We start from the raw sequence: 24684 nt of genomic DNA, 5'->3' as shown, positions 1-24684 counted from the left end.
GGAAAATTTAAGACAGTTTACTTGGGTAAGCCATCAAGCTGATGAATGTAGTTGATGGGGATAGTCTCTACGAGACTAATGATACATAAATCTGAAGCAGATTTTTAAGGGTTCTAAATAAATGCACAGTCAGTTAATATTATTGGGCTTACAGTAAAAAAAATACTAGATTCAGAATAATTGTTTAATTATAGAAATACACTGATGCTAGCCTTATTCTACAGTTTTAATGAGGATGAATTTTATTGTGAGTTTATTGTATTTTAATTATACATGCTATATGCTGTGCTTTGCCGTAGGTACTTGGTGTAAAGAAAGGAAGACTCCTTCATAAATGGCATTTATTTTAGCTTATTATACTAGAAGTCCTTATTGATCTAAGATAAGAGGAGACCTTTTATTCATAGGCCATCTTAACTCACTATCTCCTTTCTAAGATTATATTCATGGTCAAAAATACTTCTTAGAGTGACAATCTTTCTTCATTAACTAACGTACTCTGCTGCTAACATGAAAACATTAGAGGTAGTGCAATGGATACAGCTCCAGCAGAACTGCACCAGTGATGAATTTAAGAAATTTCTGCAGCCTCAGAAAGCAATATCCTTTCTCAAGGGGACTGTGCTAGAGGCAGCTTGACCTAGTTCAGTCAAACTGGCTGCTACAGTGACAGCAAGATCTGTAACCAGCTAAAATCACTCCTTCAAGCTCCATAGTCTATTCTAGAAAATAGTTCTCCATTTTCATGACCACACTGCCTCAGCTCATCAGTTAGCTTTTCTTTCTCCTTCCCTGAATGTGCTTAGTGCTCAGCTCTGCCTACCTGCTCCCAGTTGCTACCCAGAACACAATTAATTATTCCTTTAGGAACATATACCTCCTTTCCACACACAAGTACTAAATTCATATTTCCTTAGAATGAACTGCTAAAAATACTTTAGAAATGAGATGATCAAGTTGAGAATGGGGGAAGACGTTTCTCACTACAAATCAACAGCCACAGCGTGATACAGACTGACAGCACTCAGTGGCCTCATTTTCAAGATTCTATGAGTGTAGAACAGGCAGAGACTTTAGAATTTGAACATAAAAAACTAAATATGTGTTAAGGCTATAAGTTATATATTTCTGCTAATTTCAATAACACTGTTGTTAGTCACAAAATCAAAATGCTATGAAGTCAGCAGGCTTGCTTTTTCATCCTAACCTATGCCATTGTAAATCAGGAGCAATCCCCCTGCAAAGAATTTTTTTAAGTAAAACATTAAAATAGAATGGGAAAAAGCAACAATCAAGATGATTTATATTAAAATTCTACAAACAATCCTGTTTCTGGACTGTAGATACACCGCTTAACCCTGAATGCTGTATCTGTTCCTCCTAGGTTCTTTATATTTCCTTCAGGAATGACAGATGGACTCTTATAGCATACAGCATGTATGCTATAAGCACATATAGCATATATAGATATATAGCATATATAAGAAACATTTCCAATCACTGCTAGTCTCTTTCACCAAATCTCCAGCGAAGCACAGTTTTACCATGTTTTTCTTCCAGCACCTTACCAAAAGTCTGGCAATTTCATATATGAAAACTCTGGGAAATCTTATAGCTTTCTGGTTTGTTTTCCAATTTTTGCATTTCAGAAGCATCTAATATGAGTCTTTGTATCACTGATCCTAAGGAAATGGGCTACAATTTCCAAATTTTCAGAGCCCCTCAGAGTGATTTCCTTTAGGATAGACCTTAAAGATTACCTTTTATACTGAGGTATAATAAAAGGTAGAGGAGCCTGGTGAGCACAAAGGGAGAGGTGTAGGAGGAAGTTAAGGGATTTTGCAAAATATAAAAAATCATGGTTACAATAAGAATACTGTTAACCTTCATTATTGTTTTATAGCTGACCTCCATGTCATTCCCTGATCATTTGGGATTGTGTATTTTTAAGCTTCCCTAATGCTTGTGAAGTATCCCTTTGGAGGCACTATTTAAATAATTACACTCAAAATTACATTGCCCACAGAGACTCATTTTCTATAAGCTGATGAGATGACTGACAGTAGCCAGTCACTGTGTCTTTAGCAAAGAAAAACACAGGAAAACAAGAGCATTTTCCAACACTGATTCCTAAATTTCTCTATGCTACATATCCTTGTTTAGCAGTTGTCCATGTTGTATTTGCCTTTTCCTTTTGCCATGATAACATAAAGACACAAATAACATCTCACATTTAATCCTGCTACTCAGCCTCCAAATGGAGAAGCATTCATTTCCCCAGTGGGAAAATTTACATTAGCTCCATGTCCTTAAGCACATGATAGAGATGTACACAACTGGGAAGATCTTGTAGGTCTTGAAGTTTGGCTTCACAAATTCTCCTCTCAGTATGTGCAAACCATGTTTTTTTTCCACAAGATTGGACCTCATATTTCTTAGAAGGACAAAATAACTTTGGAGATGTATGCAGAAGGCTCTTGAATGGGAATACTTAACATCACTTCCAGATGGTTTTCCCTGTGTGCATGTGTGCTTAGGATACTGGGTGTTTTGATGTCTGGTACCCTCTGATCAAATAAAAAGAATGACAGATTGTATGGGAAGAGCTATAGAACTTGAGTAATAAGAATGATAATCAGATTTTTCTTGTAACTGCGGTGCATCTGAGCATCACAGTAGTGCCTAGCAGACTCCAGACGCCATACATTGTTAATTAATTAAAAGGTATTTTATATGCAGTTAAGATAATTGACCACAATAGGTCATACATTTTCTGGAGAGGTCATAGATGTCCCTGAACCACTTGGATATAAGTACTGAGCAGAATAAGGGTTTGGGGAGTCTCGTTTGAGCTGAAGATGCCATGGCAAGGACTCTTGAAATAGAAAGACACATCATCATATGAACAGCAACTTCTTCTGATATGATTTCCTGTGCAAGCATTTACCTATACCAGGTTCCCAATAAATAAGAAACATAAAAAAAAAAGAAAAAAAAAAGCCACAGAAATTATCAAGGAATGGAAAAATTAGCCTCCTAGTAACAGATCCCAGGAATGTTTGGTTTACCATAGAGAAGATTATAGGACAACTTGATTCCAGCTTCTAATTTCTACCTGGGGAACAAAGCTTTAATAATAGATTTTCCACTCCAACATAAAACATTAAAAAAAATATCCACCACACGGAAGATGAAGCTAGAGAAGTATGGGTGAGAAAAACTGTAAATTTTTCACAGAGATGAGGTCTTTAACAAACACAAAACTACATCACAGGACAGTAGATAGACCTCTTTAAAATTACAGTTTAATGTTCTTCTAAAAGTTATAAGCTGTAATTTAAACCAGACATGGCTTAAAAAAGCAAAAGCAACTAAGCATATTCCTTATACATTTTTATACAGAGTATTTGACTTGAAGTGCATAGCTAATACCTTTTGACTACACCTACAGTTAACCTATGGCATAAGATCATGAGAAACAAGAATTCTTTGCTTCTGTGCTGAATGAAATTGAAATTTCCTTTTCATTATAACTGAAAATCAATACAAAGTTCCAAAGGATAATCAAGTTATTTGCAAGAAATGTAGGACTATGTATTCTATGTTAAATTAAGAAATACTGGTAGGGGAAATAGGAACCTTGTATGCTGCCTATCTTCACTCTACACACTAATACTCAGACTTGAAGATGAAAATAAAATTTTGTAAATGATAGAACCTCTACATCACTGAAAAGTGATTGTGTTTAAAATCAAAGTGGAGAACTGTACACAATGTGTTTAATGAATTGTGCTAATCGTTAGGAAGTTTCATTGAAAGTTTTCTTCTTTCTAAATCTCTTTATTTTTTATCTGACAGGTTTATTTTTACTGGATCTGTCGAGACCCGTCCACATTTGAGTGGTTTGCTGATCTTCTGTTCCTTTTGGAAACAAAAATGGTTGAAAAAGGGAAAAATGATTTCCTAAGTTATCACATATTTCTTACTGGCTGGGACGAAAGTCAGGTAATAATGAAACTCTTATGAGTCTGAGTTAATGTACCTTGCTTTTTCAGTATGGTAACATAAGGAACAAGAACAGCTGAATGAATGATGGATGAAGCAGAGAGATAAAGAACTGTAAACATAAAGACACCAGGCTGTTTCCCTCTCACATTTAGGAAAATAGGAACAGAGAAAACAAGTCAGTGATCCCTGCAGTCCCATATCTTGCTTTGTGTTGTTCTGACTAGCAAGTGTTCCAAAAAAAATAGAAGTGCAGAGAGCCTCTGGAATCTTGCAAAAGGCCATTTTATCCTTACATCTTTAGAACTTTCTTTAAACAGATTCTAGCTTTTTATTTATTTATTCTTCCCACTAAACTATAAAGCATCAGATATTATTATTGTTATTACTTACTATGTTATATTTTTTGTTGTTCATGTATGCATTCACTATAATTTTGAACACTGCTGCATTTGAAACATTTTTTGCAAAAAAATAATAATAATAAAATAAAATAAAAAATAACCAATTCGTAGTTTTTGATAAGATATTTTCCCTGATTGACCTTAACTTTACCATTTAACTTCATTGGATCATCTTACCCAGTGGCACTTAATCTTTAGAGTAGGTAGCTTTAATTCAGCTTATTTAGCCCTTACATAGACCTAAACAAATTGATTTTCTCTCTCTGATTCTTTTTTTAAACCAAACTCAGATCACACTGTGATCAAAGTTAGGTACCTGTCAAAATCTCTCACAGGTGACTCTTTGCTCTACTATTTTATTTCTTGCTGTCTCTATTGAATGTAAGGACTGCCTTGTAGATATTAAAAATTAGGGTTTCTGTCAAGGAATGAGGTATGTACATAAAATTGTATTCAGAGAAATCTCCTATTGTAAAGTATATGGCAGTCGTAAAAGTCTGCATTAGCAGTATCACAGGGTATTACCTAAAACCAGTTTTGAAAGAAGCTATTCATGAACTTAATAAAACACAAATCTTCTATCACCTTCCAGCTGTCAACATTTCGCCTCCCCCTTGTGCAAATATCAGGCCAAAAGTCAATTAGGCAGACAGCTATTCTTGCTGGGACAGCTGAGTCTCTGCACTCATGTTCTCCATCAAGTACCTCCTCCCCTTCACACCTTTTGTCCTGTCAGCACTGCCTTATTATCCTATGCTGTTCCTTATGTGATTCAGGAGAAATCTTAGAGTTGTACTGCTTGCCTACCTACACTGGTGCTGTTGTTCCTGGAGCGCCCAATGGCTATGGAAAGAGAGTAATGCTTTTCAGTGGCTACATCTCAGATCAAATTAGGCCCAGGTAGTAAAACCATGTATTTGATCTCTACTCATATCAAACATTTAGTCTCAAAAAGCTGAATTTCTTTAAGGTCACAGGCGCTTTTTGAAGTATTTATTAGACTTCTTTTGTACTTCTACCCTCCCTTCCCTCCTCGTTGTCTTTGGATAATTACACAGTTTTCTTTCCTTTATTAATACTTCTGTCTTTCACTGAGAAGCAGTGTTATTGCTTTCTCCTATTACTTGGAGTATATGTTGTTGATTTTAAAATTATTACCTTGTAAATTTGTGTTTAGGCTACTCACATAGCCCTGCATTATGATGAGAAGATGGATGTAATTACTGGTTTGAGGCAGAAGACCTTCTATGGAAGGCCAAACTGGGACAATGAGTTCAAGCAGCTAGCTGAAAACCATCCTAGGTAAGGCAGGTTGGCTTCTAACCTTGTTAGGTAACTCGTCTCAGCATAAACAGTGGGAGGAGGGGAGAGCAAACCTTTCTAAATGACCCTTTTAAAATAATTTAGTTTTTTTTTCTGTGTGGAAAGAAGATTTATGCTTAATGAAGCTTTTAATGAAGAAATCTCGGAAAGAGAATGCCAATAAAATCTAATTTTTGGAGAAGAAAATCTAATATTTAGAAGTATTTCAATATCCTGGCCTTTGTCCAGATATAATTGAAACACACAATCCAATTACTGTTCTGCACAAAGGACAAAGTAGCATTAATTTCCCTTGAAGATGGTTATTAAAGAGATAAACTGTGATTTTTTTCTTATGATGTCAAGGATATGTTTGTTCAGTGAACATATTTGGCTACTCTTGCAAGACTATGCTGTTCTGTTATTAGTTCATCTCTGCTGGCAAAGACAGTTCATTTGAACTTGGTGGATTCACTAGTGGCCTGAGAAAAGCTTCTTTGTTCCTGAAAGCCTTTGAAGCAAGAATTTGAAATATTTTGTGTTCGGTGGTAGAAGATTCCAGAATCCTTGGGACTCTTTATGATTTCCAAACATTTACCTGCTAAAGCAAAATAAAGGCTTGCACTTGAGAGACAGAGACACAAAAAGAAAAAGAAGAAAGAAAACTTTTTTTAAAGATGAAAAAGACTCAAGAAAAAGCTGAAAGGGAGGAGATCAAAGAGAATACAGTAAGCTACAAGAATACCATAAAATTGCAAAAATAACAGTAATAGAGAAACTATTTGATAGAGGTCAAAATAAATACAATCAGGAAATAAGGAAAGATTAAAAATAGAAAGAGACCAAGGGCAGGAAACACGATTTTTGAAAGACCTTTTATAAAGGTTCTGCTGTGAAAACAGAGCTTCTAAAGTTATAGTTGAAACACATTCATTTTGTTACTTTTTTAAGTACAGCTGAGAAAAGTCTGTTTTTCTGATGCTCAGAGAAGGAGATGGGTATTAACTTTCCACTCTGGATCTTGTGATATTTCCTTAAAAAGCCAGTGCTAAGTGGCAGAAAAATCTGTATTTGCTTCTGAATGTTGATGTACACATTACTTGTCAATTTTGAGCTCTTAAAGAAAATTCTGCACTCCTTGTGTACACTGAATCACAAAAAATATCCTATCTTTCCTTGCTTTGAGTTACAGAAGGCTCAAGAGTTTATACTATGTGATAGAACAATTTGTATGAGCCAAATATATTTTGAGTCCCTACGTCTAAGTCCACCAAGTTTCCCATTGTACAACAGTGTCTTTTGTGGATTAGCAGTATACCACTCCAAGCTGAACCTAATGTAGTTGAGAACTGGAGTTATAAGGGCACTACTTTTGAGGACCATGGCTTTGGCACCAAAATCAGATCTACAGCTACTCCTTTAATGGAGCAAAACCTTTTGAAAATCAGTCACTTGTCTCTTTCACTGTGTATAAGTAGATTCAGCTTTCCCCAGTAGTGTGCTGGGGGATGTGTGCACAGCATGTGTGCATATCTGTGTCCACATATATGTGTTTAAAAAAAATATGTGCTGCATACTTATAAGCCAGTTCTTTAAAGCACTTCCCAGCAAGGAATCATATTTCCAGTTCTTGGTAATATACTTGTGCACTTATTAACAAAATAATACACTTATTAACAAAATAAACTGTTAACACTTGTTAACAGTTGCACTTATTAACAAAACTGTTTGTTACATTAGTCACGTTTTTGTTGTTTTGTGAGAACTGTTTACAGGTGTTTTTTTTTAAATCTCATACTTACAGAACTGTCCACAGACAGCAAAACAGTGACTCAAAAATAGCTGAGAGATTTATGCATTTCTTAGGGAAAGAGTACTAACTCATCTAGAGAAAAAGCATTCTATATTTTCAGCCCAAACAGATGTTTCCTTTCCTGAATAAAAACAGTATGACAATCAAAACCAAAGAACCATGATTTAAAATAATTTGTGACCTCTAATGCAGCGATCCAAATAAATAAAGCGGTACGACATTATAAACACTGCAGTGTTACAATAATTATACTGTAGTACTTTGTGACGGTAACACAAATTTTCTCAAGTGCATTTCTCAAAAAGTAATTTCAAAAAAGTCATTTCAACTGATAGAAAGCTCGAGGCTGTAAAAAGTTGCAGTTTATCTATTTAACTGTTTTATAGGTGTTTTTTGTTGTTGTGATTACAGCAATAGTATTGGAGTATTTTTCTGCGGACCCAAGAATCTCTCTAAGATCCTTCAAAAGATGTGCAGCTCATATTCAACAGTTGATCCAAGAGGAGTTCAGTTTCACTACAATGAAGAAAGTTTCTAGACTGTACTTCTCAACTTCCTAATAGGTATTACCAAGTTATACTTTTTCCTCACATTCTCCTGTACTCTATCCATTCTGTGGCATTCAAGCTGTAAATTGAAACAGCAATGCTGACTTTAGTGGAAAAATACCATCCTATGCCAACTAAAGAATTGGTTCCAATCCTTAGCCTTTCCTTCAAAGAACTCAAGGGCCAGTTTCTTATTGCTTAGTTGATGATGCACTGAATCCAACCACATCTGTTTGAAAACACATACAAATCACCAAACTTTGAAGAAAAAGGCATGAGAAAAAAAGGAAATGAAGAACTGTACCTCACTGTTGTATGTGATCAAACTACTACTGCAGGCAATACTATCATTCCTGCTGTTTAAATAATGCCCAGCCATTCAAAGCATTTTCCTTCCTGGTGTTCTGATCTTGCACTTCTAGCCTCCAACTGCGTACACATCCACATCACCTTCTGTGTCATAGAAATACCGTTTAAATATATGCTTTCCAATGAATTCCTTTTGACCTACCAAAGCAGGCAACATTTAAACATGCTGTTTCTGCAGCAGTACTGGCAGTGCATTCCATAAGCTAATATTTTCTGAAGGTTAAGGAGATTGCAGAAATTTTTGCACTCAGCAAATGTATCCCCTGAGAGAGGTAGCTGAAACTGTAGGCAAAAGTTTTATGTGTCCTTTAAATGCCACACTGCTTCCTGAGCACTGTAGAAAGGACTGCAGAAAGATAGAGAATCGTGGGTATCACAGATTGTTTGGTGTGAAAAGGGACCTCTGGAGGTCATGTGGTCCTGAGTCACGTATCCCTTCTTTCATTTCCTGTGCACTTCGTTTTTGTGCTGCCATCCTCCACAGCAAGATGGATCATCTTTGAGCTTGGAGGAGATGATCTTTCTGGATTCCCCTTTTCTCCAGAATCACACTGCACGTGATTTTTCCGGGCAGGTCCCTAAACAATCCTAAATCTGCTCTCCTGAAGCATAGGATTGTGATTTTGCTATTTGCTTTGTACCTTCATTTGTGTATTCTGAACTCCACCATTTCACAATTACTGCAGCCAAGACTGCCCTGAACCTTTTACATCCTTCATCAGTCATTCCTGGTTCATAAGTGTGATGTCCTGTAAAGCATTTGTTTTAATTGGACCTTTAAACACATTTGCCTACTAATCTTGATCATCTCACAGCTGGCTTCTAATGTGTGGACATCTACCCCTATGCAGAGATACATATATTCCTGCCATTCTCTCTCATAAAGGACAAATTCCCACCTCATCATAGCAGCCTGTATTTCCCAAAAAGCCTGCAGCCATCCATTGTAGCTGTACAGTCATATGAACAATCATACAATGCTCTTACATTTCCAGGGAAATCATATCCCCTCAACAATATGAAAACCTGTAATTCTTCCTGTGTCCTCCCTGTAACATGAGACTTACTAGGCAGTGCTCCAGAGAGGCATCTTGCCATATGGGTTTTCCAGAAAGGAATGAGAACTACCTTCATCATGCTGTCTTGTCAGAAGTTGCTTATTCATGTGCATACACTTGGGATGGGCTTGCTTCTGCCCTGTTTTGTTCCTGTTCACACTGTCTCACACACTTTGCTTGTTGACTGCAATTCCTCACTTGGCTGTTGGTCATCTGCTCTCACCCATTGCTCCCATTTCAAAAGTCTCCTCACAGACTGTTCAGTATGTAGGCCTTTGCAGATCCTAGGAGACCTCAGTTCTCAAAGGGAGTTCCATGATTGTGTAAACCATATCCTTACTGTCAAGGCCAACTGCACAAACAGCAGTTGACTCACAAGAACCATCTCCCAAGTTCTGCATCATAGCAAAAAGTCTTTTGATTGGTTCATTGTTAAACAGTCTCAACAGATGTGGTAGAAAATGTATTTGCATGCCATTTCATCACACACCAAGCTGACATCCTTGAAAGTGGTGGATCTAAAACATACCCATACATACAGCACTGCTTAATGTTAAAAACAGTTCATACCTGCATTTCTTGTTTTTAAGTTTTCCTTGTAACTAACCCAGGCTTTTCTCCTAGGACACAGGCTGTTATTTAAATTGGTTGTTTGTTCTCTGATATGCTGACATGGCTCTGAGAGGTTGATACAAAACTGTGAGTTATCTCCACCTTTGCAAACCTTCTCAGGCAGCTGCTGGGAGTTCTGAAGTAGTTTTCTGGCCAGCTCATGGTCTGCTGCATATGCTGCTGTCTGACAGCTGTGCGTCAGAGACCTCATCCACAGTCCTGTGGTCCCTACAGCCAGGGACCATCTTCTAACTCTGGGTCTGGCGCAAGATGTGCATGCCACAGTTCAACCAATGATGCAGTCTCCAGGAGAGGCTGATTTGGTCAGCAAGCCCTACAGCACATTGTGTGTCAAAGTGATGAAATTATGGCCTTCCTTAGTCCTTGCTCTTATGTTCCAGTGGCTCTCAATGACACAAGGGCTACTGTTGTGATTGTTGTGATTGTTTGTATTCTTCATAGCAGTCCTCTTTGCATTCTTCACTCTCCAATTCCTTCTTAGAGTATCATTAATGCCTTTCTAAACCAATGTTTCTTTGCACCTTCAGGTGCTACTTGTCCTTGTGAGTGGAGGGTAGGGACAAGAGAGTGTTGGTGAATGGAGTTAAATCTATCTGGCAACTGGTCATGAGTGGTACTCCCAGGCATCAGTATTGGAGTACTGTTTAATATCTTTATTGATGATCTGGACAAGGGGATTGAGTGAACCCTCAGTAAGTTAGCAGATGATACCAAGTTGGGAGTTGGAATGAAGTTCAACAAGACTGAATGTTGAGTTCTGCACTTTGGCCACAACAACTCCAGACAATGCTACAGGTTTGGGGCAAAGTGTCTAGAAGACTGTGGAAGAAAAAGACCTGGGGGTATTGATCGATTCCTTGGCTGAACAGGAGCCAGCAAGCATGCCCAGATAGTCAAGAAAGCCAATGGTATCCTGGTTTTTATCAGAAATAGTGTAGCCAGCAGGAGCAGGGACATGATCATCCTCCTGTATTCAGCTCTGGTGAGATTGCAGCTCAAGTACTGTGTACAGCACTACAAGAAAGACACTGAGGCCCTGGAGCATGTCCAGAGAAGGGCAACAAAGCTGGTGGGGGGTCTGGAGCACAAGTCTTATAAAGAACAACTAAGGGAACTGGGTTTGTTTAGTCTGGAGGAGTCTTGGGGTGACCTTATTACTCTCTACAGCTCTCAGACAGAAGGTTACAGTGAAAGGGGGGTCAGCCTCATAACAATCAATAGGACAAGAGAGAATGGCCTCAAGTTGCACCAGGGAAGGTTCAGGTCATTTATTAGGAAAAAAATTCTTCTCTGAAAGAGTGGTCAGGCACTGAAATGGGCTTTTCAGGGAGGTGACTGAATCAATGTCCCTGGAGGTTCAAGAGATGTGTAGATGTGGTGCTAAGGGACGTGGTTTAGTGGGGAAATATTGGTGACAGGTAGACAGTTGGACTGGATGATCTTTAAGGTCTTTTCCAACCTTGATAATTCTACAGCTCTGTAATTCAGCATGGTTAAGCATGTAGAGCACCAAATTATTTCAGAACTGGGGAGGAGGCAAAATAAAAATTCAGAACTTATGTAAGCTAGTAAAATAGGAAATGTATTTCCTTACCTCACTCCCCCAGCACAGAAGTTAACAAGAATCTATACTCAAGTTGGATTGAGACATAATGGAGTTCACTAGGATCATGTAATACATTTCTCCGGCCACATAAGAAAAGTGGGAGATAGAAAACATCCTGTGTATGTCAGCAGTTGAATAAGACAAATGACAACATTATATATGTACACATACACACACGGGAAATGCTCACAAGAGGGGACATGGCTGTATAGACAAAAGAAGCAACAGTAAGAATTACATCACAGAAGATTACAGCATTATTCTACATCTCTTCTATTAGGATATACAGTATGTGTGAACTGAGCTTGATACACAAGATACAGACTTGTTATTATTAAGTTTAGAGTAAGGCATCTTTATTTTAAATAGCTGAAGTTTTCTTAAATGCCTGCCTATGTGAAATGATTAATGCGGTGCATACTGTGTAGCAGTAGAGTGAGTAGAGAATTAGAGCCTCTGCCAGTTCACCTAGAGGCATTTATCTTTCATTTTTTTCCCTGGTGCCCATGCTGAGCCTCAGGGTAAGCTGACACATTTTTTAATATAAATTAAGTTTCTTTTTTTGTGTGTGTTGAAAATCTTGAAGGAAATGAGAAATGTGTGTAGGCACCAATACCAGCTGCCATTGCATGAAAGAAAGAGGTGACAATTTCCTGCAGATTCTGAATGATTGTTTTAATGGGGTTGGATTGGAGGTAACAAGCACAAAGATATTGTGCTGCCAGAAAAAACAGGATCTCTTCTACCCCTAGCCTCATGCAACAAGATGCAACATTTAGCTTCTGGCTCAACATGGCATCTCTTCACTGCTTTGATTTATTCTCACTTTTGCAAATCACTGTGGTATGCTACAGGAGATGCATTTAGAGCCCTTGTTATACTTCATTGAGTAGTATCGCTGTTATCACCACCAGAGGAAAATTTCACTTGTATCAGGACTGAGTGACCTAGAATAAGAGAAAAATAATAACAATAATATATTAAAAAAAAAAAAAGAAGAAAAAAAGAAAAAAAAAAAAGAAATGGGGAGGTTTGTTGAACTAGGATGAAACTGCATTTAGACTGAGTGAAAATCTCTTTATTACAAATACAATTTAAATCAAAATGGAAACTAGGAAAATTTGGCTTCCTGCCTTGTTTTGAATAAAACTGAACACACAGCAGTGATGATAATGTGAGTGCACGTGTAATGACTCTATTATTATGTTTATGTATGGAAACATCATTCACTGTCATGGAAAATGAAAGATATCTTCATGGATTTCTCTGTTCAGCTTCTTCAGCAGGAAGTGTTCAGCACTTTGTAGGACAATATTAGTAAATAAAACATAGTCATAACAGCACAGGTTTATCACATCCTGTGACAGAAAACTAATCATGCCAAGGATCATAAATATGTAGATCAATTACTTCGGCTCTAACAATTAAAATAATGGTATTATAATAATAACAGTCATGTTATAATAATTTATTTACTAGTAAGTGTAAATTGAAATATATGGTTTTACATGTTTTGATCTTCCCTCCTTTCTTTCTCCCCTCAGGTTATACATGTAGTCAAAATTAAGCAAGTTTGTGCCTTAGTTTACGAAGAAAGATTAAACAGGAACTTCCACTTTCAACAGGATGTCCATTATATGGGACATGTATTGTATCATTACAAATATGTGCTTTTTTCACGCTTTTAGATATAATAAAAGGGCTAAGAGGAAATGTTAACTGCAACAAAAAATGCAAAACTTTGCAGATGTTTGAATACTTCTGATTAGCAGGAAATTTTATAAGAACTGCCTTAAAGGTAGCTCAGCCACTCTGGACAAAGTAATAAACTAAGTGACAGTGGCTTTGTTATCTTTGTTGATCAACAATTTTAGTGGGTTTTGTTCTTGTTGTTGTTATTTGAGGAGGGTGGGAATCAATTGTATTTCCTCAGGAACAATGAAAAGGAAAAGAAAAATGGGACACTGCTTCAACCCAGCTTGCCCTATGAATATGAAAAGGATAAATAAAGCATGCATTTCAAAGAATGCAAATTCATTGTGATCTAAGCAGCATTGCAGGAGGTGGCTCTGGAGGTGCATCACTGTGTGCAGCAGAGATGAACTGTCCTCAGGCTGCTCTCTCTTCTAACTCTTCTCAAGCATTCCAATGCCAGGCATGAATCTGCCTTAGTCTTCAGAGGCAAGAGCACTTACAAGGTACAGGGCTGTATCAGGGACTGGATAGCCTATAGCCTAAACCTCCTGAGTGCTGAATACTGGCTTAGCTGGGCTTTCTCCTACTGCTCACATTTTCCATTCTGTGACAGCAGTTCCATCTCCTTGTGTCTGATCATTTAATTGTCTGAGAAATTCTGTACATCGTTTTCTATGGAATAAAATTGAGTGTCCATTGCATTTAAGCTGCAGCCATAAACAGAAACATTTTCCAGGAATGCTTATTTACACGTTACTTGCACTTGAACATGTTCAAATGAGGGTGAACTGATTATTTGCATTTTAAAAATACAGCCAGATAAGTCTGTTTAACATGAGTCTTCTTGACCTTCAACAAATCATCTCATACAGTGCAATAAATTTCATTCACATGACGGTTTTAATATAAGTGAACAAATGTGTTAGTTGACATGGAAACACACTTTTTCTCCTATCAAAAGCAAGAAAAAACTAAAAAGCTTAAACTCATTAAAATATATATATTAATAACCTTTCAGAATACATAGAAACAAACAAAAGTTTTACGGTATAATGAAGCACTCAAACTAGCATATTTCAAAGGCCAGATGCTTCAAGTATTTGCAACTATTATTTCTAAGCAATAATGATTTCTAACATGGTAATGCATTTTTATTCACTGAGGATGAAAGCCCTGAGCCTGCCAGTCCTTACACATGTGCCTCAAACTTACTTCAAACAATACTTTTACTGTCCTAGAGGATTATATATGGATCCCTTTGATGAGCTTGCATAGAAGAAGGTTGGGTCAGGAAGGCTGATCTATCTTATTCTATTCTATTCTATTCTATTCTATTCTATTCTATTCTATTCTATTCTATTCTATTCTATTCTATTCTATTCTATTCTATTAAACTGCTGGACTGCTTTCATTCTTGTGGAGACTGTTTCCCTGGTACAGTAATTCTGAATATGAAAGATAATTTACAATCATATTCACCTTAAGGTACACAGATAAGATTTCACTGATGCATTTCAGCAAAAGTTCTGTGTTTTGATGGTCTTGTAACACCTTTTAAAGAAAAATATGAGCTTTTTCCCTTTTGTTTCCCCCTCATTATTATTTTTGCCAAATGAATAACATATTCTGATCATTTTATTCAGTGGAAACAGAAAAATAAGAAGGAGTAAGAGCAGATATGCCCTGTGCTCTGAAATTGCATTCCTGTTCTCCAGCCTACATCTGGCTGTTCCCTGGCATTGCTGCTTGGAACTTCAGAATTTCCTGTCTCACACAATGGCTCACGCCCTGGCTTCTCTGCACAAAAACATCTTTCCTTCTGCTGCAATCCACAGCTGCAAAAACCCATACATAAATCATTACTGTCAAAATCTGAATTAAGTGGACCTTCATGAACAAAAATAAAGAAGCTCACATAAACCCAAATTAACACACAGTAGCTGTGGAATGGATGAACTTAAATTTTCAGAAACCCGTGTGCTCTAGATCTCACAGGTGCTGATGTCCATGATTCTCTCTTTCTCTGCAACAACTACAACGTATTTATTCTTGGATTTACAAGAATCCATCAAGATTAAAAAAAAAAAAAAAGGAATACTTGAATGATAATGGCCAAAGGAGTTTGATCAACCTGCAACACTGAACACTTATTAATTGTACATTACTATACAATGTCATTATATTTAGATAAAAATGTTTAGATTAAGAAATGCCCACCATCTGCACAGTAATGTTAATAAAACAGTCATACAATTTTCTGAGTTTTTATGTGGCTAAGGAAATTCAGAGGGATATGCAAAAAGCATATAAATGAAGAGTTAGCCATATAAAATCACTCTTTTTTAGATTCCTTATCATGCAAGAAAGAGGAATATAGTTAAGAGGCACAGTTGGGCAACTTTGAATTTAATATCAAAGGTCTGAGGATGAAACAAACAAATGTATGCTGTGATACTGGTCAACAGAGAAGTAGAGAAGTTGCTTTAAATAGAAACCATGTGGAGAATGGAAAGATTTGAGTGAACTGGACTTTTGGTAACATAAATATGCCTGAGTACAATTTATCTGACAGAAATATACATCACCTTTTTTATTATTTAATGGAAGCTGCGGTTGTCATTACAAATATGTATCTATAATACAAGACATCAAGCATAATCACAAATGCTGGCCACACAAGGCATATTACAGAAAGTACGTTATCCTTCTATAGCACTGTGCATTCATAAAGGAGCCTGAAACATTTTAAAAATAGCCTGATGCTGGGAGGTGCTGATTTGCAAGAGCTTTTAGTGAAACCAGAAGAAACTGTAGCTACTTGGCATTCTGTCGAACCAGACCTTTGGAGTCCAGTCAATGAAATTAACTGGAATTTTGCCAGAAAGAGGACAATAAAATTTGGCTCAGATAGTCAATGTCAGTGCTGAATTGTATATTATAAATATTGAAATGCTAAACTTTAAAGGAAAAAAAATAAATGAATTCCCTTCAGATGGCCTGTTTTGTTTATAGAAAAATAGCTAGTGCTTTACTACAAGATGACTGTCCTAATGCTATACGCATAGATAACCATCAGTAATGAAGAGCGTTAAGTGGGAAGACATCTCTTTGGAAAAGGATGTTATTATATCCAGACATTAACGTTACAACTCTAGCAAAGTGCTTATGCTTAATTAAAGGCATACAAGATGGATTCTTTGTTACAAGGGAACTGGCACATGATCAAGGCATGGTCTAGATCTTGAAAGCTTTTCTCAAGTGAGACCCCAAATGCTTCCACCAGAAATGCCACCTAAATGAAAGGGACTCTTCTCACAGACTGAAGAAACTGGGAATCTCCTTGGCCTTGCTCCCCAGATAAATCGTCTTTAAGCAGAGGCTTGAAATTGGTTGTCCTCTTTTCAGGGGACCAATCTAATTTTTAAGATTTGTATATCCCATAATAACTTGTGCTACATTCCTGTCTGTCTGCCTGTCTGCTGGTCCTCTTTCCAGCCTTTCTGTTCCTCAGCAAATATTACTTAATTTGACATACAATTTCAACCAAGATATAATGTATATCACATTAATCTTAACTCTTATATGGTCCATATCACCAAAATTATATGAACACTGTGAAAGTATAACACATGGCCTATGCCACTGAGCCAGCACTGAAACTAAGTGTCTGAACACACCCAACTGAGAAACTGCACATCTCAGGATATGGAAGGCATGCTACGCTTAAAATATAGTGCCAACCCTTGTAAGTTAGTGACTGAAATTGAGGCTTTAGTGGGCAAACATCTTGTCACATTCATTCAGTAAAATACTGCACCAAAAAGAGGTATTTGTTCCTTTATACACAGGAGGGATGAGGCTAATAGCGGTATACTACTAACCATTCTGTTAGAATGGTTATCTTAGAATTTAAAGACATTAGGGTAAAGAAAAGAGCCGCAAACATACTTAAAGACTTCGGAGAACACCGCAATTAAAGGGCTCCATCAGCTTAGCTTATGAAAATGTAGATTAAGAGACAACTCTATAATAGTGTACAAGTACTTTCATGTGGAGACAATCTAGGCACCAGCAAGCTCTTTAATCTCACAGATTAAAGCATAGCAAACAATTTTACATAGAAAACAGGCAGTCACTTTTAACAGAGGAAAGTAGTTACTGGAAAGCCACTGTTGCAGGAACTGGTAAAACCTCTCTCTCTTGCTGTCATCCAATCAAGTCTGACTGCAACCTGGGTAGATCCATACTATCCAGTTACCAGATAGGCTCAGTTCAGTGGAGGTTATTGTTGCAGTTGAGTAGCCAGGTGAAAATTACTACTAGTTAAGCTTCAATGGGAAAACGTGCAGTAGTTCATTTGGTGTTCAAAATGTATAGTTTTTCACAGTACCCTTGTCAGTTTGCAAATTCAGAACTTCAGTTTTTAGATGGAAAACAGACATAGAAATGCTAAGCAGTTTGCCTCAAGGACTCAAAAGAATGGCAGAACAATGAGTAAACTGCAGCCTTTCAGGACCAAGACTACTGTTTGATGTTTTTCTCTTATAAACTGTATTAAGTGTATTTGATATGGTCCTTAAAAGTATCAGAGAGTAAGCTTTCTGAATGAACATGAAACAGAATTGAATAATTTTCTTTCTAATAGCAATCATTAACATTGTTATTAAGTAACACAACTTCAAAGGCAAGTGTTTTAATTCCCACTACTTGCATGATACATGCTTACTCATTCTTAGAATTGTATGTAAGATATAAAGTATGTACATGAGAAGTAGGTTCTCTGTAATCAGATGGGAGGAGGTTTAAAAAACATTAAAAAAAAAAAAAGTATCAGAAACAGAAATTGAGGTTTTCTTTTCAGAGAAAGTATACAAATATCCAAGTATGGATTTTGATGGTGGACTCCAATCTCATACCACTTTAAGTAAAGAACACAGGACAATGCTTGTTACCTCACACATTAACAGGATCCAGCACAATACCATGCAGCACAGCACAGAAATGGGCAGCCAGGAAAGCTAAGACTTAATTTTAAAGTAAGATAGATCGGAAAATTTTAAACCTCCTCTTTAAATATTTCATGTGAAGAATATACAATAACAAAGAATAAAGCTAGGCAAATAAATAACATTCTGCTTCAGTTTCCTGGGATGCACTTATCCCCTTTATGACCATTTGAGGCTACGCTGCATTTATTTGTTTTCTGATATCAGCAGCCTTGCTCGTACTTAGAGAATTTTGTCAGATTGCAAAGGTGGATCTCTTTATTTCTGATATCTATCCTCCATTAACAGCTTAAAATAAATTCTAGCAGAGCCAGATATGAATTCTTCATCCTGACTCTTTATCACCTCTGCATTATTGGCTCTATAGTAATCCAAGATAATGGTATTTGGTTATTGCCCTGCTTAAAGGTACATTAAAGCTGCTTCTGCAATAATACTATTTACAAGAGTAAATTCATTCCTACTCATTCCATTCACTAATATTTTCTATTAAACTAATGCTAGGGAGGAAGGATTTAGTACCCTTCACCTCCTGCAGAAGTAATCAGAAAGTGTTTATGAACATTTGCAAATGTGATAGGAGGAACAGAAGGCATTTTATTATGCTGCTTTTTATCCTTTTATTATTATTATTATTATTTATTTATTTTTAGCTGGTGTTAACTACTGTACAAAAATCCAAAGCTCATCTGAGGAAAGGAATCTAAGAATTTTCAAAATCTGTGTCTCTAACATAAATTTGAGGGAAAAGACTAATTAATATCTTACTAGATAAGTTCAGTTCCACAAAGCACTGGGACACTGTTTTAAAAAGGAATGGAAATCACTTTAAAGGACAATATCAATCAAGAAATTCAGTCATTGAGATCTCGCTTCATGAACTGAAGCTAATTAATGCTCTCATGTAGGGTTGAACTCAAACCAACAGGATGATACCAGCCCCATAGCTGAATTACTTTTTCAGTGTTCTGATACTTAAAATTCCACCTAGTCACTTTAAAAGGATTGAGCAGATGATTAAATTGTTCTTTGGAAGGGAAGAACAATTCAAATCTCCTAAAAAGCAAAGCTGACCTAAGATATTTAAATATAGAATGGCTTAGAAAATGCTTTCTACAGAAAGCATCTTTTAATTATCTGCACAGTTACTCCTTGCACAGATCAGTTTGGAAGCTCTAGAAAAACACTTCTGTCAGCTCACTCTTACATAGCTGCTTCAGTAAAGTTGAATTTCCTAATTAAGGCATGACAGTGAAGATGACAGCATGAACTATATGCATATTTTTTAACCAGGATAAATTGTTCATGCAGATATCTGGAAAGATACGAAAATAAAAAACAACTGTAGTCTGAACAGATCTCTTTGGGAATGTGGAATAGCAGGGAATCATTCTTAGAAAAGACATAGATCTGGAATATTTGCAAGCCAGTTTCATCTATTGCAAAACAACTTTAATGTAGGGCATTCTCCATGACAATGCTTTCATGGTCTTCCAGTTTCTATGCACTTCTATTTGCTCTTGTTTTTAATAGACAAGTATGAGGTTTCAATGCGTGTTTATGCTCAGAGACAAAGATCAGATGTATATGGCTATAAAACCTCATCTGCTAATTTCTCTACAGCTGCTTAAAATCATAACATTTGCTCACCTAGGTTATCAACTAAATCAAAATTATGTTTACAACTGCATTTTTCATCAAATACATGGGATCACCAAAGGTAACATTTCGAAAGGAATTGAGTTAGGAGACTAAATCACATTGACTTTCAATATAGGCATCTAGGTAACACAAATACGTGACATATATAGATCAGTATTTTTAATGTTAACCCATGTCAAAGGTATGAAACCTTTCACAGTGGGAAGCATCACACTGGAGCTGAGGAAAAGCCAAGGGCCTTAAGCAAAGGAGGGGCAGAGGAAGTGTAATGATGATGATTCCGAGTGATTTATGAGGCATATAAATGCCACGGGAATATATGCTCTCTCTGTGTGATTGGCATGGTGAATGGCACAGGGCATTGCACTGCCATCCATGACTAGGAATGTAGTGAAGAAGCCTACTAGTAATAGTTTAGGCAGGAAATATTCTTTTCAGGCTCATATTCAGGACAGTATCACTGCAGCTCAGGAATTTGTGCAGCTCATCCACAAGCATTTTTCTCTGTTGAAGCAATGATTTTGTATTAGCTTCTATCTGGCACCATATTAAAACATAAAACATAAAAAAAAAAAAACAAAAAAACATTGCTTCCAGAAATATCTCTAGCCCTGAGGAAATGAAATAACAGGCAGAAAACTTCTTGGAATTTTTCCTTAGGCTTTAGATAACCAAAAAAGCCAAAATTCTAAGATCTTAAAATCTTAAGTTTGTCAACTCCTGCTGAACTCCTAAACTGGGCCTCACTTTGAGCTGTATCTAGCTTTTTGTGTCCACTTTGAACCTGGGAGTCTTGGTTGATATGAAAAGAGACTGAGGGGAGGTAAGCACTTTAGTGGAAAGAAAAGGTCTGTAATGTATTTCACTGCTAGGAAGTTACAAATCTTATGTCTATGTTTCCCTCATGTTGTGTGCCTCTAGTTGCATCTCCAAAGCTGTTAGAAAGCTTCTAGAATTACAGTGGGAGGGACATGGGTAGGAGAAAACTGAACTCCCAGACCTGAATAACAAGCACGGTTTAAGTTTATGAGATGCAGCTGTGGACCCAGCCATGTGGCCAAAGAGCTTTCATCATCAGATATATTTAAAAACCAACTTGATGTAGACCCAAGCAACCTGCTCTAGTTGATGCTGTTTGAGCAGGGGGGGTTGAGCTAAGTTATCTAAAGAGCTCTTTTTCAACCAAAACAATTCTGTAAAGATGCTGCTGTATTAATTATTTGGAATTTAACAAGTTGCAGCCATCTATGGACCTTCTTCCTTTACTATTATATTAAATCTATACAGCAGCACCAGGAAATGTTAATCTTGCAAAAGCACAGCAACAAACAAAAACCACAGGGATCAGAAGTGAAAACATGATCTGAAATACTCATTCTAAAGGAAAGAGTTATCAAAGAAAATCAAGAAATAGTTACAGAAAATAGGCAAGTTAAGTACCTTTGAAAAGTCCTTATTGTTCTATTTAGTAATATCTGCTTTTGTATTGATTTCTGGCCTTCATAAATGCTTCCTTGCCCCACTAGTTAAAACCATCAAAAATCACACATACTTCCTCATGTACCTCTCTCTTTGATTAGATGCCTCTTCTCTATATATATTCCACTACTACTCCTTTTTAGATTGCAACGTAAGCTGTGTATTCTCACATTCACTCACCCCTTTACAAAGCTTTCTAAGTCTGCTTCCCAAAACACTATTCATTGTTGAGGGGTCATTTGTTTCATGAGAGCAGCCTATGTTTCAAAGAAGCACCTTGTTTTTTCCCTTCTGCCTTCCTGTAAACATCCACAAAGATCATGACCTTCGGATCCTTCTTCTGTAATGCTATAAGAAAAATGCTGCCTTTCTGAGACCACAGCTTGCCACACTGACTGTTACTAACTCAGTGTCTCCTTACTCTCCTCATTTATCAGTGTCTATATTTTCTCTACTTTTTTAGATGTGCAAGGCAAGGTTTTCCAGACAGAGGTCACATCTTCTGCTGTGCCAGTATAATTTCTGACATGCCAGAGTTCTTCTAGGGTCATGTGAGTGTAACTGAAATATCAAAAAACAAAACAAACAAACAAACAACAACAACAAAAACCTTCTAAGCTTTGAATACAAGATTGAATAATGTCTGCTTAATACACAAGGCTGAACAGACAAATTCATTAGCAGTCTGGATGGAGCTGTGGCTCCAAATTAACTTCAAATGAATTACTGAAGTGAAGAAAGAAATCAGTTTACCTCACATTCCTTCATTTCCCAATTACAGTATGACAGTATGTATCTAGAAGTGAGCAAATCATTGCTATTTTTTCAAATGTATTAGAATATATTAAAGCCAAATCTAACCAATGAGAACAATAAAGTATTCTCACATGGTGAAAATCAGCCCCACCACCATGGCTTTAACAAAAATGTAGTAACTTACAACAGGTAAAGTCTGAGCACAGTATATTTTGAGAAAACTCAAAATATGTGTTTTTGTGTTTGATTCTTAATTTCAGCATAGCACTTCCCTTTCTCTCTACAGAAAATCATTCCAGTTAGCTTTACTTTTCACTACTCATCATCACAGTAATGGTAGTGGTTAGAACGCAGTGTGGTAGCTACAGCACCTAAAGGATAAAAGCAAGTCAAGGTTCAAACTGAAGTGCTATATTTTATTGTATATATTGTACATTACTATAAAACATTGTATTTATTTCTCAGGGAAGAAAAAAATGCTGAAAAACAATAGATGAACAACAACAACAAATGAAATGCTTTTGTTTTAAATCAGTCTTCTTAACATTTTCTTAGCAAAATATGAATTCTGACCTAACCTAATTAGGAACTTCCAAAGAGCAGAGCTACTGTGATTAACAACCTACTCTTTCCTGCAGCATATTTAGCAAACCTGAACCTCCAGGTTTTGTAGCTTAGGTTTTGCTAGCTAAATCTTCCTTTCTTGTTTACTGTAATCTTGTATCATTTAACTTCTGCTTTTTAGTTCTGCTAAGTATAAATTCTAGCAGCCTGACTCGACATGAGGGTGTACAGCACAGTCAGTAAACTTTTCCTTCATTGGTAGACTGCAGCTCACTCATCGTGAAACAAGAGTGGCACCCAGTGGCCAGAGAGTTTGGTTCAAATTCTCTTACCCTGAAGTTTCTGTCTCTGCACTTTATAAATGCCTTTCCAGCATTTTGAAGACTCAAACTCATAGAGCTCTTCTTCCTCTCCCACCTATCTGAAAGAAAAAAGGCAGAGAACTGAAGCTAAAATGTCTCTCTTCTGTATAAGACACAAATAATCAGCTACAGGTATGACACGTAGACAGGTTAATGCTTATAAGGGATCAGGCAGAGGCTCTCTCCTGACGTGAGTGCAGAAAAAAGAGGAATGCAAGGACCCTGTCCAACTCCCACATGTTGAGGTAAGCTTGCATACAGAAACCACCTGGCAGACACTTTAAAGTAACACTACAACAGGAAAGAAGAACCGAGGGACACTGCCTGTTTTGTGATCTGCTCCTGTGGGGAACACACAGGTTCTGTGCTGCTCCCAGCCCATGGCTGCATGTTACAAGACAGTACAATAGATCGTTCCACAGAAGACACAGGTGATGAAACAGGGTGGCCATGAACACTGTTAACTTTAACAGGAGTGTGTGCTACTACAAATTTCATGGGCTTCTCAGAGATCATGTAGTTTTGTACTCATTTTTCATGACCCTCAGTGTTTAAAAATGTTGTTGATGTGGTATGCTACGCTGTACTGCTATGCTTTACTTTCAGTGAAATTCCTTGGGGGAGCTACTGCTAGTTGTAAGGAAGCCATTACTCTCCAGCATTTTTCTTCAACTTGTGTGACTCACTGATTAAAAAGGAAACATGAAATTTGAAAATTCTCTGTCAGAGAGCCTAATTAAGACACAAACAACCATTATGCTTATGGAAAAATCTCCAAGGAGACTTAATACTGGGAAGCCTTAGTAACACCAAGCTCACTACAGCACCAGTATTTCAAAAGGATGCAAAATTCCAAATACTAAGTGGGTGCAGTTTATAGTGCCAAGCCTGTTTTTATGTCTTGAGGCCCACATTGCAGTGTGAAAATTCCCAGTTCCATAGAGGCTGTCACACAGGTGAAAATAGTCTCAATGCTCGTCCTGGCATTCTTAAAGTGGTGCCACTGCCTTTGCATTAACTGCTTGTCTTTCTGATTGTCCTAGAACCTAGAATGGTACAAGCATGTGAAAATCAAAACTGTAAACTAAATTATTATTTTTTTTAGCATGGAGGGCTATAGCTAGCAGGTAACGCTGTGACTCAACCAGATTAAATGGCTCAGAAATAAAATGGCACATCAGAAGAATAAGCTTTAAAGAAACCCAAATGTTTTAAAGTAAACATAATGTTTTTTAGACATCTGCTGTGGCAATAATGAAAGCCATGGATTTTTCTATTTCCTGAGTTATGTTAGGAAAGGGCTCAGCAGGCAGGATAGCATTTTCTGCCAGATTTTCTGCTAATGGGAATTCTTTGTTCCTTTGGTGTTTATTTTTTTGCCACACAACATTACTGAAATGGTAACAGGGAAAATATTGTTCT

The 24684-nt window shown here is 36.9% G+C and overlaps 1 protein-coding gene and 1 long non-coding RNA gene across 9 annotated transcripts in view; one reads left to right on the top strand and one right to left on the bottom strand.

The window, feature by feature from the left end:
* The window catches only part of NOX3 (NADPH oxidase 3), a 45624-nt gene extending 30121 nt beyond the window's left edge, over positions 1-15503 (top strand). For 2 of the 8 annotated variants that reach the window (XM_085541541.1, XM_085541538.1), the window contains 4 exons: positions 3859-4005; positions 5587-5711; positions 7936-8087; positions 13283-13587. In XM_085541541.1, coding sequence (XP_085397667.1) covers positions 3859-4005; positions 5587-5711; positions 7936-8062 — 399 coding nt within the window. In that variant the 3' untranslated portion in view covers positions 8063-8087; positions 13283-13587. Of the gene's footprint in view, positions 1-3858; positions 4006-5586; positions 5712-7935; positions 8248-13282 lie in introns of those variants that run through there. The other 6 variants (XM_085541535.1, XM_085541536.1, XM_085541539.1 and 3 more) reach the window with 6 other exon arrangements.
* Positions 12537-23323, bottom strand: LOC146761391 (uncharacterized). Its single transcript, XR_014944019.1, has 3 exons — positions 23233-23323; positions 22036-22141; positions 12537-12685 (listed from the first exon to the last, which is right to left on the bottom strand). It is a non-coding gene; the product is annotated as an uncharacterized LOC146761391 (long non-coding RNA).
* Positions 23324-24684: the final 1361 nt, after the last annotated feature.

This window comes from Coturnix japonica, chromosome 3 (genome assembly GCF_054131305.1).
Source record: "Coturnix japonica strain WE chromosome 3, WE-NBRP24, whole genome shotgun sequence".
In the NCBI taxonomy this organism is placed as follows: domain Eukaryota; kingdom Metazoa; phylum Chordata; class Aves; order Galliformes; family Phasianidae; genus Coturnix; species Coturnix japonica.
Note: the sequence above shows the minus strand (reverse complement) of the source record. Positions and strands in the feature narration are given on the sequence as shown.